Raw genomic sequence first — 25,385 nt, forward strand, 5'->3', positions numbered from 1 at the left:
GACTAAGCTAATCAGAAATAATTTTTAAGAGCCACGATAAGAAAAGGACATTTACAAATCTGCACCATATCATAATCATATGAACACTGAGCATTAACTATAGAATATGTCTAATTTCTCTGACAGAAGTTTTCCTGTATATTTCATGGTTTTTATAATTAGGGCCTGGGCTTTGGTTCTGAAAGGTGGAAGGTAATGTTTTTTAATACTTTATCCTTGGTATCTTTTCCATTCCTGTTCCATCCCAATCCTTTGGCAAGTGATAGGAAGGGAAAAAGACACTGGAAAATTAAATTTCTTTCCTTTGCAAAAATGTAAACTTTTTAAAGTCAGTCTAAAAATGACTGCTCTGTAAAAATCCTGTTATTAAGGCAAAATAGTTTTGCATCAACAACAGTTTCCTGCTCTGCATCATACTCTACTAGAGCTCTTTTTCTTTAAAAAAAAAGTGTAAAGTAACTTCTTTTTTTTTCTCTATCCAAATAAGACAAACAATCCCAAGTTATTCCAATATATTGCATATGTTTTATGTTCTCAGATTTTACCTGGGAAGCGGATGGAACCTCAATGCTCAAATTAAGCCTGGATTTTACGCTGATAGGAGAATGTACGCCATTCCATTTGACAGCAGACTCAGTGTTGTTAACATTAGAATTAAGACCAGATGCAAGATGGGTACCGCGAGATGGAAGCAAAGTGCAAGTTCTTGAATCAGAAGATATTTCAAGATCCATAGCAGCGACAAATACTATACATAGGAAAACAAAATACAGAATGATAATCTAATCCTTAAAAATACTCTGAAGAGTCAAGATACAGTGAAGCTAATTTCCAGTTTTCCTTGCTATTTCATCAATATGCAGCATAACTGTAACACTTCCTATTTTAAAGTATCTTTTATTACTATTAACTTTACAAAATGATTGGAATAATCCTATGCAAGGTTTTATTTGCAGCATTTTCATTTGCAGCAGCCAAATCCGTTCTCAAAGAGTTTATGTTCAATAATTTGTAATGGTATAATATCAAATAAGTATTCCATAAGGTTATCTATGTTGGAGCCTTTCAGAACTCATCATTATCACACATGCGAAGCACAAAGCTTACTCACCTTCCTTATGTTCTTCTTCTGAGCACTTTTTTGCTTTCTGAACATGAAAAAGATCAATAACTGAATGTGATCCTCCAGGTAAGTGTCCGGATTGCACTGTTGAGCAAGCCGAAGTGGTTTTACTGATGGGAACTAACTGCTGTACCTGAATTCCAACCTAAATCCAAAACATGAATACATTAATTTTATGAAGTAAAAAAAAAAATAAAACTAAATATATCTGTAATTATTTCATAATAGCATTGCCTTCTCTGAAATTGGCTGCCTGTTATGGGTGGGGAGAGACTGAATAAAAGTATGTTGTAATATACATAAATAGCCACTAAAAGCATCCCAAACAAATCCATGGATTATACACCACAATCCAACAACTAAGAAATTACAAAGATAAAAACATTTTAACTTATTTGATATAGAAAATTGCTGTCAACAGTATCATGAAACAATGTGTTTATTATGAAATTTCTTAGACATTAACGAATATAAAAGTACTGACCAGGAAATGACTAATATTAAATCTGGCTACCTGTACAAGAAAGGAATGTTTTTCCTGAGGAGAATCTATACTAAACCCATCACTTCAGTCTACAAATGAAAAAATAATGTTGTTTCCCTTCTAGACATGGCTCTTGCAAAGTCTCAATGGATGAAAGTCTCAATGGTGTAAGTAGTCTTTATCAGATGAGGTGTTCCTCATTTTGAACGACACCCTTACTTTCCATTAACTTTTAAATACCAAATCAACTGGGGTTCAAAAACTGTGTCCAGCTAAGAATGCACTAGTACATTGTGCGAGTTTATTTCTAATCCTCCATAATTATTAAGAAAAAAAACAACACTTAAAAAAAATTGTATACAGGACTCAGAAAGCATGAAGGAGCGAGTGTATGTATTTCCACCAGTTTGTCTTCTATAATTACATAGCAAGGATTTTGTTAACAGTTTCTTAGTTGCAATTAATGGGATATTAAAACATCATTGTAAAAAGGTTTTCTTTGCATTTTAATTTTTTTGCTTTGAAATATTTCTAGATTTGAGTTCTAGAACTTATAAGAAGCCTTTGGAATGTTGTGTTTGTTGCACTGTACAACTTTGCCTTGGTTTTTTTGGCCTTTCAGGACAAGCATTTAAATGTTAAGTCTACGGGACAAGTGAGTGGATTCATCTGCCCAAGTGTTGGCACAGCTAAGTGTATCACTTCAGGACCTTTTCTAGGTATTGTGAGAAAAAGGACACTTTAAAGCATGACTCACTTCATGTACAAGCAAAGCTTAAGGGGACTAGCTCCAGTATAGACACAGACATTGGATGTGTCTAAAGTCAGCTGAAAGGAATACCACCGAGGGACCTTAGATATATCTGCACTTTATTACATAATCTAGAACTGAATGGCCCTTCCAGAACTGAACAGAGCGACATGGTCAGAACTAGTACATTGTTTTGCAGAATAACATATGCAGCACCCACGGAATACTAACTTTAAAGAAGAATCCTGTAAAACAAGAACTAAAGAAATCAAGTGAAACAGAATGAAGTAAGAAGTCAGGAAAGACAACAAAGGAGACAGACAGACAAGAAACTAGAAAAAGACAGGAAGAGGATGATAAATACTTCCTCAACTCCAAGAAGAAACCTAAGCCACAGAGATGACTTTGCAAGGCAACATTGTGAATCAAACCCCTACTTCTACATCTAGATGACCAACAGATGCAGGTTTGTTTTAGAAAGCCTCTGTGCTCCATTGTAACAAATGGCTGATGTCAAAGTAGTCTTATCATGGGTTCACACTGCTATGACAAAACCACTGAAATGAGCAAGAGTGTTCTAAAATAAACCATGATTCAAAAGAGCCAGCAATTCACCTTCAAACAAAGGCAAAACCATGGGCCGGCAACTTTTCTGGCTCCAAGACTTGCAGACAAGAGCAAAAACTCCTTTGATTGGCATTACAAGCAGCATTTATATTAGCTACTTAACTAATAACTGTGCAACAGTTTACAGAAAAGTTTTAAGACAAAATAAAACTTACACGTGCTAACAGAACTGTAAAAGATCAGTCTAACTTTGTTACCTCAGTCTGTTTTAAATTGTGGATTAATCCAGACCACAATAAAATCTTTTTTTTTTACATTTATGGCTTTGTAACCATGTTTCTTAAGGGTAAACATGCAAAACTTAGTATGATTACACAGCCTAATTTACATTACCTTTGTATTATCTACACTTTTGCTTAAGTTTGGTTATCGTCTACCCTGGAGAACTGAAAATTTATGGAAGACCACAAAGAAGACTGATAAAGAGAAAAAATTTCAGTTTTCCCATTAACTCACCCCTCGCATATCGGATATGTTCAGTTTCATTGTGTGAAACATGTTTAGTGTTTCTTTCCCAATTACTTTTGCACTGTCTGTTGCATGGTCTAGAGTCACAGTCCTAATAAAGAATAAAAAGGTATGGTTAAAAAGGAAACTGTTGCACAATTTCTAAAGACAACAACAATTCTGCATTTACTCCAGAAAGGACTTCAAAGACAGACAGATCATAATTTCTTGGCATACAGAAATTGAACACTGTTCTTTCTCTTGTTCTGTGGTTTCTTTTCAAAGGTAATTAGAACTAAGCACGTTCTACAGAAAAAAACCCAGATTACTTACTAATTGAACATTCTCAGTGTGTGGTCCACACATCAATTTGTCAAATATCGTATACATATATATATTAAAACAATACAAAAATGTCTCACTTTATAGTACTCATAGAAATGCACTCATGCACTATCCTTCACTCAAGCTTGGTTCATAAAGACTTTGCTCAGTATTATTTCAGTTGCCAATTGTTAAATGTCTACAGCAAGAGTTTTGGAATGAACTCCGAGGGAGAAGCAGATATAGGCACGTGCATGTGGATTACAAATAACCTGTCTTAATGGTAACTACAAACAACATTCCAAATCCACATCTTACGCTCTAGGCAATTTTCTGCAACAGCTCTCTCACAAAATTACTTGGTTGTGAGTTTTACAAATTGCCGCCTGAGAGCTTGCAGGGCACTAATAGTGCTTGGTAGATCTGGATTCTTTAATAGTACATTTGAGACAGATAAGGACAGAATTTCAGGTAGCTAATCAAAAGTATGTGAGTGATGTAAAGTCTTTTCACAGAGGTAACCAATGCTGGTTTAACTCTGATAGAAAAAAGAAGTTCCACATTGGTGTTCTGACAGGGTGACATCCTAACAACTTACTAAACACTTTGGTGGTGTCTCCTTAACTTTTACTCTATTTTTGAATCTGTCAGAAACCAACATGAATAGCCAAGTGGTTTCCAGAAAGGTCCGGCTCTGCCAAAATGAAAAGGAAAAACCTTCCTGCTGTGAATGATATGAAGACCTCCCTGAGCTTTACAGGTTACATTTTTAAGAAAAAGGAGATCAGTATCACAATTAAGATGCAGCTATGCAAAATATTAGGAAGAAATGCAGGTTGAGTCTAAAGGTACACACCATTTCAGAAGAGTATTTTACAAAGGTCTACGCTGTGTTATCAGGACTTGATATCAATTATGCAGTAAAAATACCTTAATATCTCAGAAGTTGAATTTGATTTTGGAAGTGTCTGTTAAGAGTAAATCTTCAGCTCAAAAAATTTAGGATAGCCAGAAGACAAAAGCATAGACTGCTAGATTTTCTTCTTGATGTACCAATCCCAAAAGGTGACGAGCTTCTGATAGTGAAAGGTGAATTTTGTAATTTCAGTTTTTAACACAGCTGAATTGTATGTCACAAGCTCACAAGTATGAGACAGACCCTGTGCATGCAAGTCCTACCATTGAACTCTAACCTAATGAAAGAACGCACCCACCTCTTCAGTTATCAGCCACCCTGAGCAAATGACCCTTTGGTTCAGGAGGGAGTCATCTGTTAGAACAACCTGACATGGAGGGAACAGCAGAAAAGTCCTAGCTTCAAAGATGCCAAACGCACCGTCATACAAAAGCCAGGATCATCCCTTTGCCTAAGGAACAACTGCTTTGACACAGAAATGTCTGCCTGAAGAATAAACATGTATTTAGAAGGCTCTGAGACAAACTTATATGAAATAGCATATAACTACATGATGCTTTATGACTAGATTTCATTCTTGTGTTTTCAGTATGCAAGCGTATAAACAAATTTGAGATAAAAAAACCTTTAGTCAACATCATCCAGTCGAACAATAGGAAATGAAGAAGAATCAGAAACACATAATGGGTAAAAGTAACAGGACTGCTTGTGGAAGCTGAAGGCCCTACTCCTTTGACAGTGACCTATCAACTGACTACACAGGCAGAGTAATTGGGTTATCCCATTTCACCAGGGATGGGCAGCCAACCACAGGTAGCATCTCCATGAGATCAACAGGGCTGCAGTGAGACCAAGTAGAGACTTTATTACATTGATAATGATCCACAAGAAAACGAAGGCAGTTCTGATGAGGAACTCATGACTATATGAAGAAACGTAACTGTGAAGGTCACGAGACAAGAACAAGTTGCCTTCTTCAACAGCTGAAACATGGGACACAGTCTCTGACCTTGAGATTTTTGAGATTCAACTTTCTTAGCTCCACTTTGGATGTTCATTGTCTTTTCTCTTCTAGGACCAAAAAAAATCTCTGCAGCCTTAGTGGTGAAACAACAGGAAAGACAGATTTGACACAAAGAAACAGGTCTGTGCTAAGCCGGACAACTGCAGCCCAAGGTGTTTGATGCCAGCTCCAATCTTCAGGATCCTGAGCGGCCTCTCAGTCTTTTGCAGCAAGTAATTCTGCAACTACTGCCCTAGTCAGTGGGATCAAGTGCACCCTCAGCAAGTTTGATGATGACACCAAGCTGAGTGGTGTGGTCAACAGGCCAGAGGGACAGGATGTCATCCAGAGGGACCTGGATGAGCTAGAGGTAGGCCCAAGCAAACCTTATGAAGTTCAACGAGGCCAAGTGCAAGGTCCTACACTTGGGCCGGGACAATCCTCATTATCAATACAGGCTGGGGGATGACGTGATAGAGAGCAGCCCTGCAGAAAAGGACTTGGGGGTACTGGTGGATGAAAAGCTGGACATGAGCCAACAATGTGTGCTTACAGCCCACAAGGCCAATTGCATCCTGGGCTGCATCAAAAGAAGCATGGCCAGCAGATCCAGAGAGGTGATTCTCCCCCTCTACTCTGCTCTTGTGAGACCCCATTTGCAGTACTGTGTCCAGCTCTGGAACCCTCAGCACAAGAATTACATGGACCTGTTGGAGGAGGTCCAGAGGAGGGCCACGAAGATGATCCGACGGCTGGAGCACCTCTCCTATGAAGACAGGCTGAGAGAGTTGGGGTTATTCAGCCTGAGGAAGAGAAGGATCTGCAGAGACCTCATAGCGGCCTTCCAGTACCTAAAGGGGGCCTACAAGAAAGCTGGGGAGGCGGTGTTTGCAAGGGCATGTAGTGATAGGATGAGGGGCAATGGTTTTAAACTAGAGCAGGGCAGGTTTAGACTAAACATTAGGAAGAAGTTCTTTACAATGAGGGTGGTGAGACACTGGAACAGGTTGCCCAGAGAGGTGGTGGAGGCCCCATCCCCGGAGACATTCAAGGCCAGGCTTGATGAGGCTCTGAGCAATCTGATCTAGTTAAAGATGCCCCTGCTTACTGCAGGGGGGTTGGACTAGATGACCTTTACAGGTCCCTTCCAACCCAACACATTCTATGATTCTATAGTCCCCATGTGCTCTAGACTTGTAGGAGAACAGTAGTGATCAGACACGCTTCTTGATAAGTACAAAGGCAATTTTCTTTGAGAACTGACTCCCAACTGTCACAATCAGCATGTGATCAACAAACTATCAAGGGACAGCAGAAAGGCCCTCGAGCAAAAATAAAGTACACAACACTACACAGCTCCAAAAAAAGAAAACAGTCTGCAGCAGTAGAACATTTCAACTCAGCTGGTCACTGAAAGAAATTAAAATGCTGCTGCATGCATGTCATAGTGCAGGATGTAAAAATGTCTTCTACAAGTGCTGCAAAGGGAAAACCAGCTCCGATATTGTGCAAGCTGGAGAAATGTATGCCAACAATATACGTGTATCACTGTTTGAAGACAAACCCTATAAAAGATCAAACACCTTTATTAGCTAGTTATTTCATGAGACTACTATCAAGTTTAGGTCAACCTTAAGCTACAGATTATTAAAGTCAAAAAGGAAGAAGAAAAAAAATAAATCATTGAAAATATTTCACTAAATTACTTTAATTTTTAAGTAGCATCTACAGACACACAAGAGTACATTCCTTCAAGAAAGCAATTTCAAACCACAAAGAATGCACTTGTGGAGTCGTCTTCTTTCACATTCCCGCTTCCTCCGAAAACCACAAATTGTTTTTTCTATGCCCAAAAACTTTTCAACTTCTGATGTATCTTCTTTTCCCTCCCCATCCTTCTCTTTGAAGAAACTCAAAGGCAAAAGACAACTGTTAAAATTGTTCTCTCTCTTATTTGGACACCTTAGTCTCTTCCTTCTTTCTCCTCCCAGTATGTTTTTTATCATTGGAGGATTTACATTCCATGCTGATGAGCAAAAGACCACATACGTACCCAAACACAGAGGACTTTTGGTAATAATACTCCTGATTTTGGCACAGGTTTGATATGTAGACAAAGAGGTACTAAGGACTTTAAAATTTCTGTCCTGTCTTCCTATAAGTTTTGGTGCTCAACATCCTGCAAAAGTGTGCTTACACCTACTACTGATCATTCTTTTTCCCATGCATAGTTACCTTGCAATATTATCACAGATTCCATGACCTCCGTATTTTGCAGGCTCTACTGGTGCCCCAGCCTTTCTGACCATAATTTTAAGGGTCAATCGTTTACCCTTCATACCAGCAGCTTCAAGTCTACGTTGGATTTCTTCTGAAAGGCTCAGAAGGAAAGCTTCTGCTTCCTTAGGCTGAAGGGGAAAATCAACATGTTTAGATAATTACAAGTTTTCAAATATCGAAGGTAAATCATTAAGGGTTAACGCAACCCAGATTTTGTAAACTGAAAAGAACAAGCTGACTCACAGAGGCAATTGTCTTACTTAAAGTGTTTCGTTTACATTGTAGGTTGCTGAAGTTAGGCAAGAAGGTAGATTCCTGTCCTAATGCTGAAATAAGTAGGAAATACTAAGTCCTTTTGGAAATAAGTCTTAAAAAAACTGAGAAGTATTTAGAAACACCAACACAGAATTGCAAGTCAAACTTTAAGCGCGCACCTAGAAGATGAGAAGCACAGGGCTTATAAGGAAGATCTTTTCCACTATGAGTGTAGTCAAGCAAGTGGAACAGGTTGCTCAGAGAATTTGTGCCGTCTTTGTTCTTGGAGGTCTCCAATGCCAGACTGGATAAAGTCCTGAGCAACTGGTCTGATCTCATAGCCTCCCCTGCTTTGAGCAAAAGGCTAGACTATACAACATCACGCGGTGTCTCCCAACCTGATTTTTCAACAATTTCTATGAACGCTTAAGTTCTCAACAAAGAGCCAAGTTATTTTTTAATACAATTTTATCAACAACACTCTACCCCTACATTATTTGAAATAAGTCTAATAAAAATGTTGTACTGAAGCACCTGGTGATGGTTTTAAGCACTGCCATCTTTGAATAATCAGAATTTAAATGAAAGAGAATGCTAGGTGCAAACCTACTGCAGTTCTCTTTTTCTGTACCAGACTTGTATAATGCATGCAGAATAGCCAGCTAAGTTTGTGCAAGCTTCTTTTCAGTCCAATACTTTTGCAGTCTCTCTTCCCATTTTATCGTTTGGTCTCCTACTTCTTCATTTTCCTCATTTCTATTTGGTGGCTAAGATGATGCTCTAACAGATCAAAGTGTAAGTGAAAATAATCAGAATATGAGAAGACTCTTCTACAGCTGAAAGAAGTCACTGCAGAAAAGAAAGTAAGTTTGAATTTACCTGTGTAAACCTTATTCCATAGTTGATTTCTGCTGAAACAGATTTTCTTTCTTTTTCTGTACGAACCGGTCGATCATCCAAACCACGACAAAATCTATAGAGCATCTGTCCTGTTTTTGGACCAAATTCTTTTTGCAGTTTTGACATTGAAGCACATTGCAGATCTCCACAGGTTTTAATTCCCAAAGAAGCCAGCTTAGATTCCATTGTCCTGCCAACTCCTAACAACAAAGCAATTAGTTCTGTTAACTCTACGCAACTCTGAGCCAGTCACATTTTGAACAAATACAATTTGTCATTTTAAACTTACATTAGGTCATATCAAATTAATAAATAAATATACACTGTAAAAAATAAATTCCACTAAATGAAACATGGTTCAAACAGAAAGTTTTGCTGTCTTCACCTCTGTTTCTTTAATCTGTACTATATATTTAGTTTAAGATGTTATACTGCAGCGTGTTTCTTTATTTCTGGGTAAAATGTGAATGACATATAAGGTACTGCCTGTTACAGAGTACATAGCTCTGAACACCACAACACTCAGTCCAAAAAGAGTGTACAGCAAGTAATATGTTTTGCCATCAGATACAAGTGATTTAATCTAAAAGAAAACAACAAATATTTTGACTACTGTTCCACTGCTTCCTAGGTAGAAAAATATTTCAAGTAGAAGTGATAGCATACCTGTATCACTTGTGCTTTGAATTACCAAGCACTGGAAATTGTAGGTATCCATGGCAACAGCACATACCATAAGTGTGATAAACTTAAGTGTATTTCTGGGTTTTGGAGAGGTGGCCTGTTACTTCTGAAAAATATTAGTCCTATGAGTTTACACTACACCAAAGTCAGCAAAAGTTAGAAATCTCAGGTAATCAGCTTCTACCTTTCATAATCTGTTTCTTTGTCTAGGTGGTATTATTGACACAAACACTAACAAGTTTTTTACTATGAACATGCAAGTGAAGTCTGAAAACTTTAAAATATTCAAGTCATAGCAAAGTACTATATGAATAATTCTCTGTAGGAAAAATATCTCCCATAAGTTATGCCAAAAAGAAATGGTGCTGTGCTGTAAATGATGTTTGGCCATGGAAGCACCTTTCTATGTATGCTGTTCCTACCACTTTTCCATTTCAGCATCTATTGCTCTCTATTTTTTGTTTCCCTTCTCTTTTTTTTTTTCCCCTTAAACATAGAAGCATACTATTTTGAACATTTAACACTAAATAAGTGTGTACACAGGCAGGCTGAGCTCAGCTGATGACTAACATAGAAAGCATAAATGAGTGCTTACCCAGCACTTCTTGCACTATGTCTGTGTCACATTATACTACTGAAGTATTGAATGACAACATAATACAGAGTTACATGCCAGAAAACTCTTTAGCTTAGAACTCTTAAGTATTTTCCTGGAACAATAAGAAAAATACAATAAAGCCTGTTTTCATACAGGTGTATTTGGTATGTCCTTCCGGTCTATCACTCTCCCATCACCGTAACTCCAGTTCCCTGCCATGTCTCTGTGAATTCTGCTATGCCTTGAAGAACCTCCCTAAAATCTGTGGGCCAAAAATGCTTCTTTCCTCACCTCAAGCTTTCTCTTAGGTCTTCTCGTCCACAGGCACCCTACTCAATCATTCCATTGAGCATGACTGAGAAGGCTACCGAAATACCCTTCTCTCTCCCATCTGACCAAGAAATGCAGGACAAAACCCATGTACTGTGGCTATACATACAATGAGTGGGAACTATTGCCAAAATGTACAATAGTTGAATTTTGCCTGCCTGTCCCTCAAAGGATGTACTCATTTGGGTCACTCTCTTCTGTCAAGCTATCATTCTTCACAAAACATGTGGATACATTATGTCATTAGAACTTCTATTTCTCAGTTAAGATTTAGCTGAAACTGCCAAACAGTTCATAAAATTATTAGTACTGTCATACTTGAAAATTATAAATCATAATCATTGCTATAATAAGTTCCTCAGACAGCTAGGCAAAAACCAGTTGGAATCTCATAAACCTGTTGTTGTTCTTTAAAAGAATCAACACATTCTGTCACAGCTTGCAGTATACCATTAATTAAAGATCCTTACACAAAAAAATAGTTCTAAGCAAACCCTGCCTCTCTCAGTGGTAAGTACCTGATGTTACTCATTTTATTAAATTCATTATGATACAGCAAGCTAGTACTCAGTTAAAATGACTCATCTAAATAATTTGATTAAAGAATAAAAGGCTGCCTAACATACTAAACTTTGAGCTTCTTCCATAGATCATGCTGTGTGAATCTATAAAATTCTTTACTAAAAAGGATGTCTCTCAAAGGTACAAAAAGGTCACAGAAATTCTTTTCAGAAGTTTTGAGAAATCAGTGTATCTTCTTTTTTCGGATCATAACCATGGATTAGCATCTAATCATGTTTATTCCAGAACACAGATTTGTAGCTGAACTTTTAGTGTCCTCTAAAAGAAAGCAGTACCTGGAAGACTGGTAACAAGTTGCCCTCTGATAAAATCATCCACTTCTTCAGGTTTTAAGTGATACTGTCCATCTGGTTTTGCTTTACGAGTTGCCATTCTGGCCAGCAGAATATTGGAACCTGTAAAATCAAATTAAAGTATGTCTGTGGTAAATTCTGTCTTCTCAAAAAGAATGCTGCAGTTCAACAGTCAAAGAAAAAATACAGAAAGTACAGTCAAATTCTTTATCTTTCACAGCAGTGTAACTGTAGTGGTAACCAACCAACCAAAAAACCCCACCAAAACAACCATTAAATAAGTGCAAGACACTTCACTAGGAACAGTGAATTTATTTGTCTTGGTTGTGTTCTACACATACAGAGGCACAGATAAACACTTACGTGCAAATGGATAAAAAATTTCGAAGTGTAATATTTTAACACTGTGGAACTTCAAAAAATCCACTGTGGTCAATGTGAATAATACTTAGGTGACAATTCTATCGAGTATATTATATGCAAAATACTGGAATTAAGCTAATATTTGGGCCTGAGTAGTCACTAAAAAGATCCAATGACTTTATTAAATTATTACATGCACTCAAACTGTGGTGGGAACAAGATCTATTTAATCTTTTTTTTCTTCCCTGTTCATAGGCTTATTCATGCCCAGCCAATAAGATCTCTGAAAAGATAGCCAAACACATTCATTATTGCCAAACACCCCGTTCTAAGATAAAGCAAACTAATAAAAGGTCAGAGGAATTGACAACTCACAGCACTGTGTGTTACTATTGCTCTTCTTCTTATGTTCTCCACCTACATTCACATTCTTTTGTCTATTCTAAAACTTTAGTCAATAAGAACAGTAACAGAGTTTTATGTGCACTGTTTCTCCTCAGAGGTTAAATTGATGAAACAATTAATGACAGATTCCTCATTCAATTTCCTGTTTAACTTTGGGGATCCATGTTTAGTCTATAGAGTACTGAAGAGTTTTGATCCTCTTATCTATCAAACGTACCAACATAGCCTCTAATACCATGAAATCTCAGTGATCTACCTTCTGCAACGTATTATTCCCACAACATTGAAGTAAATTAGGAAAAAAACTAACACCTCACCTAACAAATGAGAAGCCAAGATACAGGATGTTTATTGATGAGCGTTTAATCTTTCACTAGCATTGTTTTAAACCAGTTTAGCCACTAAAATCTCTAGGGTAAAACTTAAATTTATTCAACTGCCGTAAGCATGTCCTTCTTTAATTTATCTCTAATCAGACAACACTGTTGAGAGCTCTCGAGATCTCAACAGTATAACAGTATCTATTCAAATTTACATTTTATTATACTAGTACAACTTTCTCATTGGGCAACATATAAATCACTTACACAAGATTTATGTTTCTGGCAGACCATGTTTTTGAAATAAGGTCTCTACATTCATGTAATAGTACAGTACTTACAAATGTAAGAGTACAATTGTTTCCTGTGATTTTTTTACTTAATGATGAATTATGAGTGAAGAGACAAAGTCCTTGTTGTGTACCTACCACATGAATTTCTAGAAAGGATACTGAAATTATTTTCCAGTATTTCACACAAACTGATTATTAGAGAAAAAAAAATTGCTCATAGGTATTTGTCTCTTTCAATCAGTAAGAGAATTATGATATCAGATTAGAAAATAATGGTTTAAAAACTAATCCCACTCTTTCTATAGAAAAAACAAACACCCTAAATAAGCATATAAAAGAGATTACAAACGTGTTTCAAGTCAAAACAAGACACAAACAGGAATCCAGGCAATTACAGTCTCTGTACTCTGATATCATAAGAAATAAAAGAATTCTGCTTACAGTAATGGATTTCAGCTTGTCTCACAAGTGGATTTCACACACTTATATAAACTCAGTATATTTATTTACAGATACTCAACAATAGTATTAATTAGGGACAAAACCAAAGGAGAAAGGAAGGGGCTAAGTGAAAAGAAATCAAGGAAGTCCTTACAGATGTGTGATTTCATATACAATACCTATTACAAATCACACAACTGTTTGCTCTCAATACTTTCTAATAATTACCCTAAATCATGCCATCCTGTAACTCTTACTGTTATCTCCAATAAGGAACAGAATCTGTGCTCAATTTTCCATTTGGAAAAACGGAAGTTTTCCACTGGAAAAATACGGTAGCATTTCATAAAAATTAATGTAAGAATATCATAGATGGAATTTTAGCACGCTGTTCAGACAACAAAGGAGAAGTGACAGCAATTTTTGCTTAAAACCTTCCACTGATGAAGCTTTTTTTCCATTTTTATTTACACTAATTTAATGTAAATGGAAATAATATTCCATATCGCAAAAGCACTTAGATTTTTATTATCTTACATAGTTTTCATACACCTAACAATAGCAGGCGCTGCTTGCAATCAGAAACGAAATAAAGTACTTACCCATCCCAACCGAAGCAGTACATTTAGTTTGGGCTTTGATTTCGGTGCGGATAGCATTTGCAAGTTCATCAGGAGTCAGTCTGGTCTCTGTAAGGATTTCAGTGATATCTACTAGTGCTTCATCACAACTGACTGCTTCGATGTTATGAGTATAGCTATCAATACAAAGTAAAGGAGGTGAAACACCAGCAACAGCTCACCATCTGTTAAAACAAATATGTAGCAAATAAAGTCTTCCTTTTGTGGTGGCATTTCCCTGCTTATTTTGTATTACACATCACTTACATATTAAAAATGCTAAACCAGTAAATTACAGTAACATTACTAATGTAGGACTAATTTCAACATGCATCATGATTATAAAGGAACAACTGGCGTAGTTGAATACTTATTTATCATTGACAATAACAAATTTTCAGTTTTGTTCAAGTGCATTTTAAACCAGAAAGTAGTTTCTAATAGATGTTACACCAATAACCCATTCTTAAGTTACTCAAAAAAACCTCTTGGAAGAATCTCACTAATAAGCAGGGATCTGCTTCTCATAGTGTAATCAGTAAAAAAAATAACAATGACTCCTTTGGAACTCAAATCTTTACTGTTTACAGGATTTGTCTTTAAAAGAAGAGAATACTCAGAAACAGCACAGTGCTCAAAATAACCAAAATACTGCAAAAGGAAGATCTCAGATAGGAATGGCTTCATTGAAGCTAAAGAGTAACACGGAGATGAAAACACTAAAAACTGAATAATGGCATTTAGCTGTGCCAAGTGAAATATGCTTGATAACCTTACCATGAAAGATCATGTAAACAAATATTACATGTTACCTTGCTAATATTTCATATACTGTCCGTGCAACTTCTTTGTATGCATCAAAATCATATGAAACTGCTTGAAGATTTGGACACAACTTTTTCGCTTGTCCAAAAAACATTCCATTCTTTATGCCGATTTGTCTAAAATGAATTAATAAAAAAACACCAAATAAATAGAGTACCAACTTTTCAACAAATTAATATGGAGTATTTCCAAATGAAGTCATTCTCTTTTCCCACAAAAACGAATTATCAATGACAAGGAATTTAGTCCAACTGCTAGCAATGTAATAGGTAAGAAACCTAACTGCAAATAAAGTATTTGAATTAGCTGTATAATATTCAGGCATGCACCATGGATAGCCTGCCTTTGAGAACATGCTTAAGACAAAGTCTCCAGAAAGCACTACATGCTATCTCCTGTTTCAAATTAAAACACACATATACTACAGTGACTAAGGTCTTACATTCCACTGTGCAAGCTTACAGAATTATGCTCCCGCAATAAATAAACTCGTAACTTTTTACGATACAAATATAAGCCTGCCTATCCTAGCATGCTTGAAAAAGGTTCTGAATATGAATGAAGTGGTAGGTGTCCCTGCCCACGGCAGGGGGGTTGGAGCTAGATGATCTTTAAGGTCCCTTCCAACCTGAACCATTCTATGGTTCTATGAATAATTTCTGGAGTATTATTTCCATAAGGTAAGAAAACTGTATTTCCAACACTGTGCTTATATTTATAAGAAGCTGTTTCATATTCTGAACATTTTTTATCTATGCTATTGGGGATGCTCAACATAATCTGCCCAAGAAATGGTTTTAAGTTTAGTAATCACACTTACTGTCTGATTTTAACTAAAACCTTCAGTAACAAAGTGTTCTTAATCCCATAAAAGCAGCATCTATAGGGAAGATCTTGTGTTAAATTCTAACAATTACAACTTCTGAAATCATAAAAAAGAACTCCTCTCTAAATAAATGTAATGAAACTGACTTAACAACTGCTACTTTTGGACGTTTTATGCCTACCTGTATGAGATTTTCAAGGAACCTGACAGGTAACTTTTACTTACCTGGCTTCATAACTACAAGAAGCTATTTCAGCCATGGACAGAACAGTGAGATCAAAGTCAGCTCCATTCACATGTGTGGAATCCGGATGCTCCCAGCCTGATGAGTCCAGCTTATCAGGTACTCTAATTTCTGCTTGGAAAATAACATTTGTATTTTTTTAATGTTATTTTTCCTAACAGTTTAACAGAATGAACGTGAACAAAAAAAAAACTATGGATTTTATTTTATACAATTTCTATACTGCTACCTGTTGATGAAGAGGTTCTTAAAACTATATTGATTCACAACATGGTTCAGAAAAAAACCCATAAACAACAGACACACTACACCTCCCTTCCCTCCCTGGAATCTCTCTCTGCAGATAGGTCTGTACGTATTATTGAGAAGAATATTAAGCTACAGAAAAATATTATTTCCTCCCAAATAGACAACAGCTTGTTGGTGACTACATACACCATACTGTAAAATAAGACTGATCTCAGTTAGCTTTAATGACAATAAAAATGATCAAACACTTGAGGCTAACTGCTAGAACCATATCCTGCAAACAGATGCAAGACACTCAAAAATTTATTATCAACCGCTTGGCTGAACAAGAGGACACTTTGCTACATTCCTTTTTATAAAAAGCACAACCACCACAAGAACACAGAAATTAAATTCAGAATATAAACCCACTTTTTATCATACTTACAACCTCTGACTTAAAACTATTTTTCTAATAATCTAGATCCTACAAAGTGATTTTTAAGAAGTGAAATAACCAGAATGCTAATTAGCTTAAATTAGAAAACACTAGCTAGAAACTTATATTTCCTTTAACGCTCTTATGGGGATATTAATTGACAAAACAACTGCTGTTACTTCCGAGTAATTCTTTTACTAGGATACGTCACATTCTTTCAAGTATCACCATAGATTTATCTTGGATCAAAATGACACAACTATAAATACTGCAACCCCAGACTTAAAATGAGACAGACCTTCCCTAATTCTATACAACTTTACTGCATGTTCTTAGATCAATTTTAAAGTGTCCTCCAGGCCCAGTGCATACCAGGTACTAAAGCAGAATTCCATGACACTGAATACCGGAATCATGTAAAGCATTTTCTGTGCCTTTCTATTTGGGTTTTCACAGTACGTAAACCTTGAAAGATACATATAGATCAGCCTGAAAACATGACTAGATGCAAAAACTACTATGCCCTCCCAAACTCCCCATCAGAATCAAACCAACAAGGTATTATTAAAGACCAAAGGTTTCCATTTACTTAAAATGAAATATAGTATGTATGTTATAGCTTATTTTCTTTACTGTAGTCTATTTAATACCATACACCTCTGTAACATAACGAACAGGGAGTTTTCTTCAGAGCGACACAATGTCTAATCATATTTCATTGTACCAGCAACTTGCACACTGACAATCTGACTGAAAGGAAACGTGGTGCGCTATGTGCACATATCAGACCAGAGGAAGTGTTGTAATGAGTGAGTGGAGACAGCAGGAGTAGAGCCTGACTCATGTGAAAAACTGCTTTTATTCAGAATTTCTGCTAAATTTGTGCACCTTTTTAGGTCTTAAATATTTTAACTTATGATGAGCTCAGTAAGTTACCTAAGATGTCTGCAACTGAAAATTAGAGCAAAATTATGCCCCAAATAAAGATAAGAATGACAAGAACAATTTCTTTAGTCCATGCCTTCCTGTGCCCTGGCCTGAGATGATGCTGTCATCTTGTCTATCTTCACTGGACTCGTCGACTTTTTCCACATCGCAGCAGAGCAGATCCCCCCATGAGCTGATGGAGCCACTTCATGTGAAATTCAGGGCAATGCAGAACACATTGTCCTCAATGGAAGGCAAGGTAGAGAACCTCTCATCAAAAGCTGGGAAACTAGACAGGCACATGGTGAATGTGGAGCAACGGATGGAGAAATCAGAGGCCAGGACCCAAGTCTGTGAAAAAGAAATCGCTGAGAATAAATCTGTGACTAATATGATGGTTAAAATCTGCTGCTCTTTAGAATGAAAAAAGGGAGATACTAGGGTTGAGGGAAAGGAAGCCTAGAAAACATTCACAACTTGGGCATCCTGGCCATGGAAAAGAGACCCCAGACTATGAATCCTGATTAACATATGTTAATTTTCTATCTTTAGAACATGAATGTTAAAGATGGCACGTATGTAGAGAAGTAATTTCTACTACCTGGAAAGGCTATCTCCAATTTGGAGATTTAGGGTGAGAATGATAGCAAGTTTTTAAATTTAAAAGTTATGCATTTTTGGATGAATTCAAACAAGAAAAAGAAAGTATTTCATAAAAGATTCAAGATTCTATTGACACTAGATATTTGCCTACAACGCAGATCAAAGGTGGGAACCAGTATCACTAAAGAAGTAATTTGCAAAAAAAGAAGTAGCTGAAGCAGCAGAATTCAGTATTTGGTCAAAATGATTCATAAGGTTTGGTTTTGTTTGCTTATGTTTGGTTTTGTTTGGTTTGGTTCTTTTTTTAATTTGGAACATTTTTCCTAATAAGCAAGACCTGGAGAAGGCAAAATCAGAGAACAGCCTAGAAAGCATGAAGCATCAAAAAATGAAGTGGGTTCCACATTGAAGCATGGATGTAAAAATATGCTCACGTTCAAAATTGGTCCCAACTACCTTCTGATTTCATTTATGTAACATGTCCCCAAACAGAATAGTATATGTTTAACAGCACAATTTAGCATTCTGTATTTTTTATATTTTAGAAAAAAGTACTTTTCCATGTGATACATGTGCCTACTGGACCATATTTACCTCTGGCATGACACAATTAAACGCATGCTGTGAAGTGTTTCACATACACTAAGATACTGTGATGTTAGAGAAGCCTAACCTGCAATTCCATCTTTTTGTCTAAGACCATAACTAACTGTAATTTCTTTTCCCCAAAAGGAAGACAAGCCATGTACTTATGAGAATGCAAGCAGAAACAATAGGTTATATTTTGTGTTGATAAAAACATTGTACATGGAGATAAAAATTAATAAAGAGACTGAAAAAAAATTTTTGAACTGCAGCTAATGAGATAGAGACTATAAAAAGTGTTAGGAAAAAATCCTTTCACCAAAACAACAGGTTGCACAATCAGACTAAGTATCAAGAAAGAAAGAGCTAGCTGCCTGCTTGCGTGCAAGCCAGTGAGACTGGATGCTGAAGTAAAAGAAATGAATGTGAGGATATCCAGAAACAGCTGCTGCAGTAAGAAACTGAGTTTGTTATACAATAAGGCTGAAATCTGCTGTACCCTTAAGCAATAAATATAGTGGAAGAGATACTACTGAGTTTGTGAATTGCAAAGAATGTGCTAGATATCAGCTTAACTTCTGTAATTTAACTGCCTCACTCTCCAAACATCACTTGATTGTATAAAGTCCCACCCTTATTCAGTATAAGGTCCTAACAAAAGTTACGAAGTCACTGTATAAAACTGAACTACCAATAATTAGTTCATACACAAGCTATACTACAGAAAATCCAACTCCATAAAAGCCACAGCTATCCTTGTAACGCACTTCTACATGACACTGCAAACAACACAGCAGAAGCTAAGTCTGGAGCATCCTGAAAAGTCCTTAAAATGTTAAAGGCCAGCGGGTTTCACAAACATGTATTCTACCTCAGTTTTGAAGTGTTCTTAAACTACAGCAAAAATAAAAATAAAAATAAGATAGCATCAACTCCTGCAATACATTGTCTCCAAATGTCTTTGAAAAATGTCAATTTATTAGAGGTTTGTTTGATTTTTTCTATAAAGTACTAACCTTTCAGAAACAACCATGGAAGAACAACCTGTCTTTTTCTACCTCTTGTATCTCACCAAGGCGTAAACTTTACAACAATAGTACTTGCTACCACAAGGTTGGTAAAAAGTGTGTATACGAGGGACAGCTGCTATTTCAGTTTAGATTTGGAAGTTGAGTTTCTCCTTTGTCCCTTGTATATGTACTTTTTACCAACCTTGTGGTAAAAACTAAGTTTCAAGATGATTAATCAGACTGTTGGAGAAAAAAAGAGAAACAAGTCGCCAATGTTTAGCAATATACTTTCCTCATATTAAATGCAGTTCAGGCAGTATAATAATAATAAAACTTGGTAGTAAAAGTAGGTTTTGTTTACATTAGTATACTACTTCCTGAAGACACAGAAAGTAACCAATTTCTGAATTACTGCAGGGAAGTAAGGAATTCTCAGACTACGACAGATGCTCTGGTTTTGAGGAAACAAAGTACTGGAGAGACAGAACTCATGAAGTTGCACAGACTTTCCAGAAACCTAAAATGCTCTAAGTACCACCCAAATTAACTCATTGTACACAGATATTGTACACATGCAATTCCAAAGCCAACTTCGAACAATCAATTTCTCACTGGCCATGTGCTGTCATTTTACAGTAAAAAAACTTTAGTAGCATTTTAAAATTTATTTTGTACCTTCTTCTCTATAATAGACTTATTCAGAATGGAATTTGTACTTATTTCTTACTTTAAAAAAATTACTTAACATTATACTTTACACTCAACTTCAACGGAAGTGAGTAAAACCTAAAATTACTCTAAAGTAATTCACCTGTACTGAGCAAAGTTAGCAAGAAGTCACACTGGCATGTTATTACTGAGGCCACAGAGCACCGTGTTTTCCAAAGCTATTTCTTTTCTGAAATTCCCCGCATGAAAAAAAAACCTAATTTATCCACCATGTACTTTATTAATAATTTTAAGAAAAAAGTCTTCCATAACAAAAGTTAAAAACATACAGACAAACAGACAGACAGACTTATCTGTACCTGCTTTGCCATTCAATAGCTTATTCTGGTAATATTGCTGTTCAAGCTGGGGGTTTGCACCAGGGCGCAGCGGTGCCTTTCCTGCACCTCTGTTACTAGTTACAGCTACTGGTTTTCCTGTGGAGAAGAAATGCAGGTACTTGTAAGTCAACATCTATAACAGCTTACATTTTAATAATAGCACAACTAGGGTAAGATCATAAAGATGTCTGCTTTTTTTTTTTATAATTTCTTTCAAGCTTATACGCTCTTATAGCATAAAGGCGGAAACAGCTATGAAAGTGACTTTCCATTGTGACTATGAATTTGCTGTCTTAATTGCAGTCAAGTGTAAATAAGAAAAGCTTTCTAAGAGTGAAAATACAGCCACACTTGTTTGTCTTCAATAACAAGTATAAATGGAAGCTGTGAAACTTCACCAATGCCCTAATGATTCATTAGTTTAAGACACAGCAAACACTACTGATTTTAAATACTTCATCATGTTTATTAGCTTAAGTAAATGAGAAGAGTATACACATATGAACACACTCAAGTTTCACTTGTTTAAATAACTGCACAAAATAAAATCTTTAGTAAATTTTTGACTTTTTAGCAATATCAACACCTATGTATTTTTTCTAGAGGAACTTTTTCTGTGGAACAGAAAAAGTATTTGCAGAAAAGCCTTAGGTTCTTTATATTCCAGTGATGGCATTTGAAACTTGGCAGGAAATAAAGTTTTAAAGACCCAAACGTACCAGGAGTATCTTTGATACAGTTGCTCCTGCCTTTGAACAGAAGAGAGCAAAGGAATCCTATATACAGCTTACTCTTCTTTCCCAAGGTCTACAATAGCTGGGTGTCAGATGGTCCCCACTGCACAAAATCTTCAGACTTGTGCATCACCAGAGTTCAGCGTTAGCACAGAAAAACTAGCATCTCCATTTCTGAATGGTATACTTACAGAAAAAAACCACCAAAACTTGCTAAGGAGCTCCACTAACTCTTCCTATGCTCTAAGGATGATCACACAACTCAGACTTCTAAATGCCAATGTTCATCTTGCAGCTCTTATTACACTTCATGTGCAAGAGCTTAGATAGAAAATGGAAGGCAAAGCAAATTTCCCTTGAAAAAGATGAATCAGGCAAAGAGGCAATTAATTCTCAGACTTAACCTTTCCACTTTTCTAGTTAAACAAATCTCCCTACATTACTTCAGGAATATTATTAGGATATCTCATTCATTTTTATTTTTTTTTTAAACAAAGAGTGATCAAAACCCGCTTTTGGTACAACGAGAATTTGATCTCTGGATTTCTAATATGTTAAGTCTCAGTAAGACATGTGCAATGTTACAGAGAATGGTTACTCCAGATTTTACTTCTCTCTTCTTACTTTAGATACTGAAAGGAGACAGCAAGGAGAATTCCATTTTTTTCTTCCACTTGCTTTTGGATTTTGAGAAAGTAAGCAGGAATATGAAAGCTGTATGGTCTACCAAAGATGCCAGAAAAAGAGATTAACATGCAAAGTTCATTTTGTAAGTGTGCAAGTTTGGTTTTGGTTTTTTTTTTTTTTTAAAGGCTTAACATGTAGAATTAAATACTGACCTTTGAGATCTGGTCTATTTCGGATAGCCACAGACACAAAGAAGCAATCCATATCCACGTGCATTATACAGCTCTGTGGCTTGGCTGAGGTCGCAACAGACACATTACCTAGTATGAAGATACACCAATAGAAAACTTGAACCCTAATTTATATACTTTGGTACTACTCACAGTAGTCATCAAGGACTATTATCGAGTTTTTACCACCTTAAATTATAAAGATTTTTGTTTCTTCTCACCAAGAAGATATTTACATTTACAAAATTCTGAGAAATGTGAATGTTAATAGTAGACAAACAGCCTAAAACAATGCATCAACTTAAAGTTTCTATTTTATTTTCTCATAATTAACACCTTCTACCTAACAAGGTATATAAAACTCTTACTAACAAAAAAAAAATTAGATTTTAGTTCACTTCTAAATGTTACTCATCTTCTAAATTTTCACACTGAACTATAAGCAGCAAGGCTTTTTCTTCTGTTTTTTCCCTTTAGATTTTCACGCAGCAACTACAGACTTGCGTATAGTGTTATTTTTCCCCTTGATCAGTCCACACATCTTGGTAAAGTCAGGAATATTATTTCTGCAAGGAAAAACTGAATATAAACCAGAGTATCACATTATGTCACATTTTAAGTTAAAAAACCCAAACAAAACCAAAAGCAGTTGGATCGCTTAATTTTCAGTGCATCGAAATCACCAAGCTCTTCAAGTGAATGTGAATACTATCTGTAATGTCAATACTAACCTACTTAGTCTCGGTTAGACATTTAATGTACAAAGAAAGATATAAGGCATCTCCTCAACAAAAACCCTCTTAAACAAGTATCTACCTGTGTCAGTTTTAAGTGCAGACCTGCCTGCTTTCCATTTTTTTAATTTTTCCCTTCCTGGAAAGACACCGCTGTTTTTTCTCTGCAGACTGTTGACAAACTCTGTCAATTCACACTTCCATGTTGATATATGATGCAGTCTTGAACGTGAATAAAAGTCAGAAATAAAACTACAATCTGAAGGTTTGGACACATGTAAGGAAGCTGCCTTGCTAGGAGGAGTAGGTACAGAAGTGCTTTTTGTGCTTGAAGGCCCCTGAACAGTGGAGTGGTGAGCACCATTTATTTTAGCATTACTGTGCAAAGATGAAGATGAGGATGAGTTACTCATAGTCCTATGTGGATTCCACGAAAAGTCTGTATTTTTGTTGCTTTTCTGCAACTGCTGCGTTGTGCAGTCTCTAAAGTCAACCATGCCTTTTTCAGTCTTCCCCTCCTCCTGCACAGGGCCTGGAGAGAACCTACTTGCAACACCGTTGCCAGAGGGCACCAAGCAATCCTGCGTCTTTAAGGCACTGGTAGAAGTGTGTGTGTGTCCATTAAAAATGGCAGTGCTGTCTTTATGAGACTGAATCCCATTTTGTTTCCGTCCAGGAAGGATCTGCTCCAGCTCTGTAAATCCAAAATCGTCACTTTCTTCTTCCTCTTCTTCATTCCAGCTACTTATTCCATTGGTTGTGATCTCATTTTCCATCTCACACTTTTTAATATGATTTCTGAAACAGATACGATTATATAATAATGTTATCTTTTATTAAAAAGGCACATTTACAGGTCATTTCAAGTGCTATGTATTTATCTTCCTAATTGTTATCAGTATATACTTGAGTAGTTTTTACATTCTCAAGACAATTATCTCAAACTCTGAGCCATGTCCTCTCAACGTCACAAAATGTTGTGTTGCTGTACAAAAGATTTCACAGATTCGGTGTATTAATGCAGCACTACTAGGAGTTTATGGGAGCGACCAAAATCATGCTCACATTAGAGAAGCTATTTCTAAGGCCTTTAATTTGACCAGCGGTCTCCAATCAAATCACAATAATTATTTATTTGTTAGCAGAACTGTACTACCATGGCAGCATGAATGGTGCAGCAATATGCAAATCATGACAAGGACTTATCTTTTCATCAAGAGATGTCATTTTCCTTATCTAGTTACAAACAAATAAACAAAAAAAGAAAAAAAGAAACTATACATAGAAAACTTCTATTTTTTAGAAAATTATTTTAGATTAATGTGTTAGATTTATTTTATCTTCTCTTGACGAAAAATCTTTTCAAGCTCTATAAATCAGATATATTCTTAGCTTTTGACAAAAACCCAAACAAACTACTTTTCATCACTTAAGCACATAAAACAAAGTATTCTGCCGCAAGTTCACTGGCAATTTACTTTTACTCTGACAGTGTAGAGGCAAAGCTTTCGTTCAAAAAATTAACTCTGTAACAAACCCTAAGTGGAATTAAAACCAAAGCCCTCAAGAGTTGTGCATACTCTTGATTTGTTGAAAAAAAACCAACCATCACTCCCAACTCCCAAAGCTAGCAATTTAAGTACACAAAAACACAGGTAGGAAATAATTAGCTACCCGGTATACCAGTGAAAACAGAAAGCCAATTAACTGTGAGACAACAATTTGGTTAAGATTATCATAACCATAAATTATATTAAACATAATATTTTTGAGGAGTTGCATGGCTTAAAGTTGTATATCCAGTGGTACTTATTTAGTATCAGTGCATAGAGCAGGCTTTTAAATTCATACGCTTTTCAGACTAAATTGATATTTTTGGAAATCTGAATATTCTTCTCATTTAAAAAACATTAACAATGCAATAATAAGAGATGAAGGTGATTATATCACTCTTTTTAAAATACGGGTAAGAAATACTGCTTAGGATATCCATTTTGTGGCACTGGTTTTTTTTCCTGAATATAGACAAATCCCACTCATGTGGTAAAGTCTCTTCACCATTATGCAGAACTGGATTTTAAATAGATCAGTGGACTGTGGAAGAACACAGATCACCATAACAAATCAAAAATTATAGCATCTCGTACAGTGTCCTGGGCCCTGCTTGAGCAGTAGCATTGGACCAGATGACCTCCAGAGGTCTCCTCCAACCTCAATTCTATAATTTTATGATTCTTGCCTCTAAACAACAAACATGTGCTTCTGAAAAAGATGCAGGAATCCTC

At 36.1% G+C, this 25,385-nt stretch overlaps 1 protein-coding gene across 9 annotated transcripts in view; it reads right to left on the reverse strand.

Moving 5' to 3' along the window:
• The window catches only part of REV1 (REV1 DNA directed polymerase), a 63,349-nt gene that overhangs the window by 11,996 nt on the left and 25,968 nt on the right, over positions 1 to 25,385 (reverse strand). For 5 of the 9 annotated variants that reach the window (XR_012590077.1, XR_012590074.1, XM_074608982.1 and 2 more), the window contains 12 exons: positions 23,183 to 23,898; positions 22,349 to 22,456; positions 20,755 to 20,871; positions 15,916 to 16,048; positions 14,852 to 14,980; positions 14,022 to 14,176; positions 11,580 to 11,699; positions 9,090 to 9,310; positions 7,911 to 8,083; positions 3,442 to 3,544; positions 1,112 to 1,268; positions 546 to 748 (listed from right to left, as the gene is read on the reverse strand). Coding sequence is in view for 5 of the 9 variants with exons in the window: in XM_074608982.1 (XP_074465083.1) it covers positions 546 to 748; positions 1,112 to 1,268; positions 3,442 to 3,544; positions 7,911 to 8,083; positions 9,090 to 9,310; positions 11,580 to 11,699; positions 14,022 to 14,176; positions 14,852 to 14,980; positions 15,916 to 16,048; positions 20,755 to 20,871; positions 22,349 to 22,456; positions 23,183 to 23,898 (2,335 nt within the window). In the remaining 4 variants the exon portion in view is untranslated. The remainder of the gene's footprint in view (positions 1 to 545; positions 749 to 1,111; positions 1,269 to 3,441; positions 3,545 to 7,910; positions 8,084 to 9,089; positions 9,311 to 11,579; positions 11,700 to 14,021; positions 14,177 to 14,851; positions 14,981 to 15,915; positions 16,049 to 20,754; positions 20,872 to 22,348; positions 22,457 to 23,182; positions 23,899 to 25,385) is intronic. The other 4 variants (XR_012590078.1, XR_012590079.1, XM_074609015.1 and 1 more) reach the window with 1 other exon arrangement.

The sequence above is a fragment of the Larus michahellis genome, chromosome 1, assembly GCF_964199755.1.
Source record: "Larus michahellis chromosome 1, bLarMic1.1, whole genome shotgun sequence".
Classification (NCBI taxonomy): Eukaryota; Metazoa; Chordata; class Aves; order Charadriiformes; family Laridae; genus Larus; species Larus michahellis.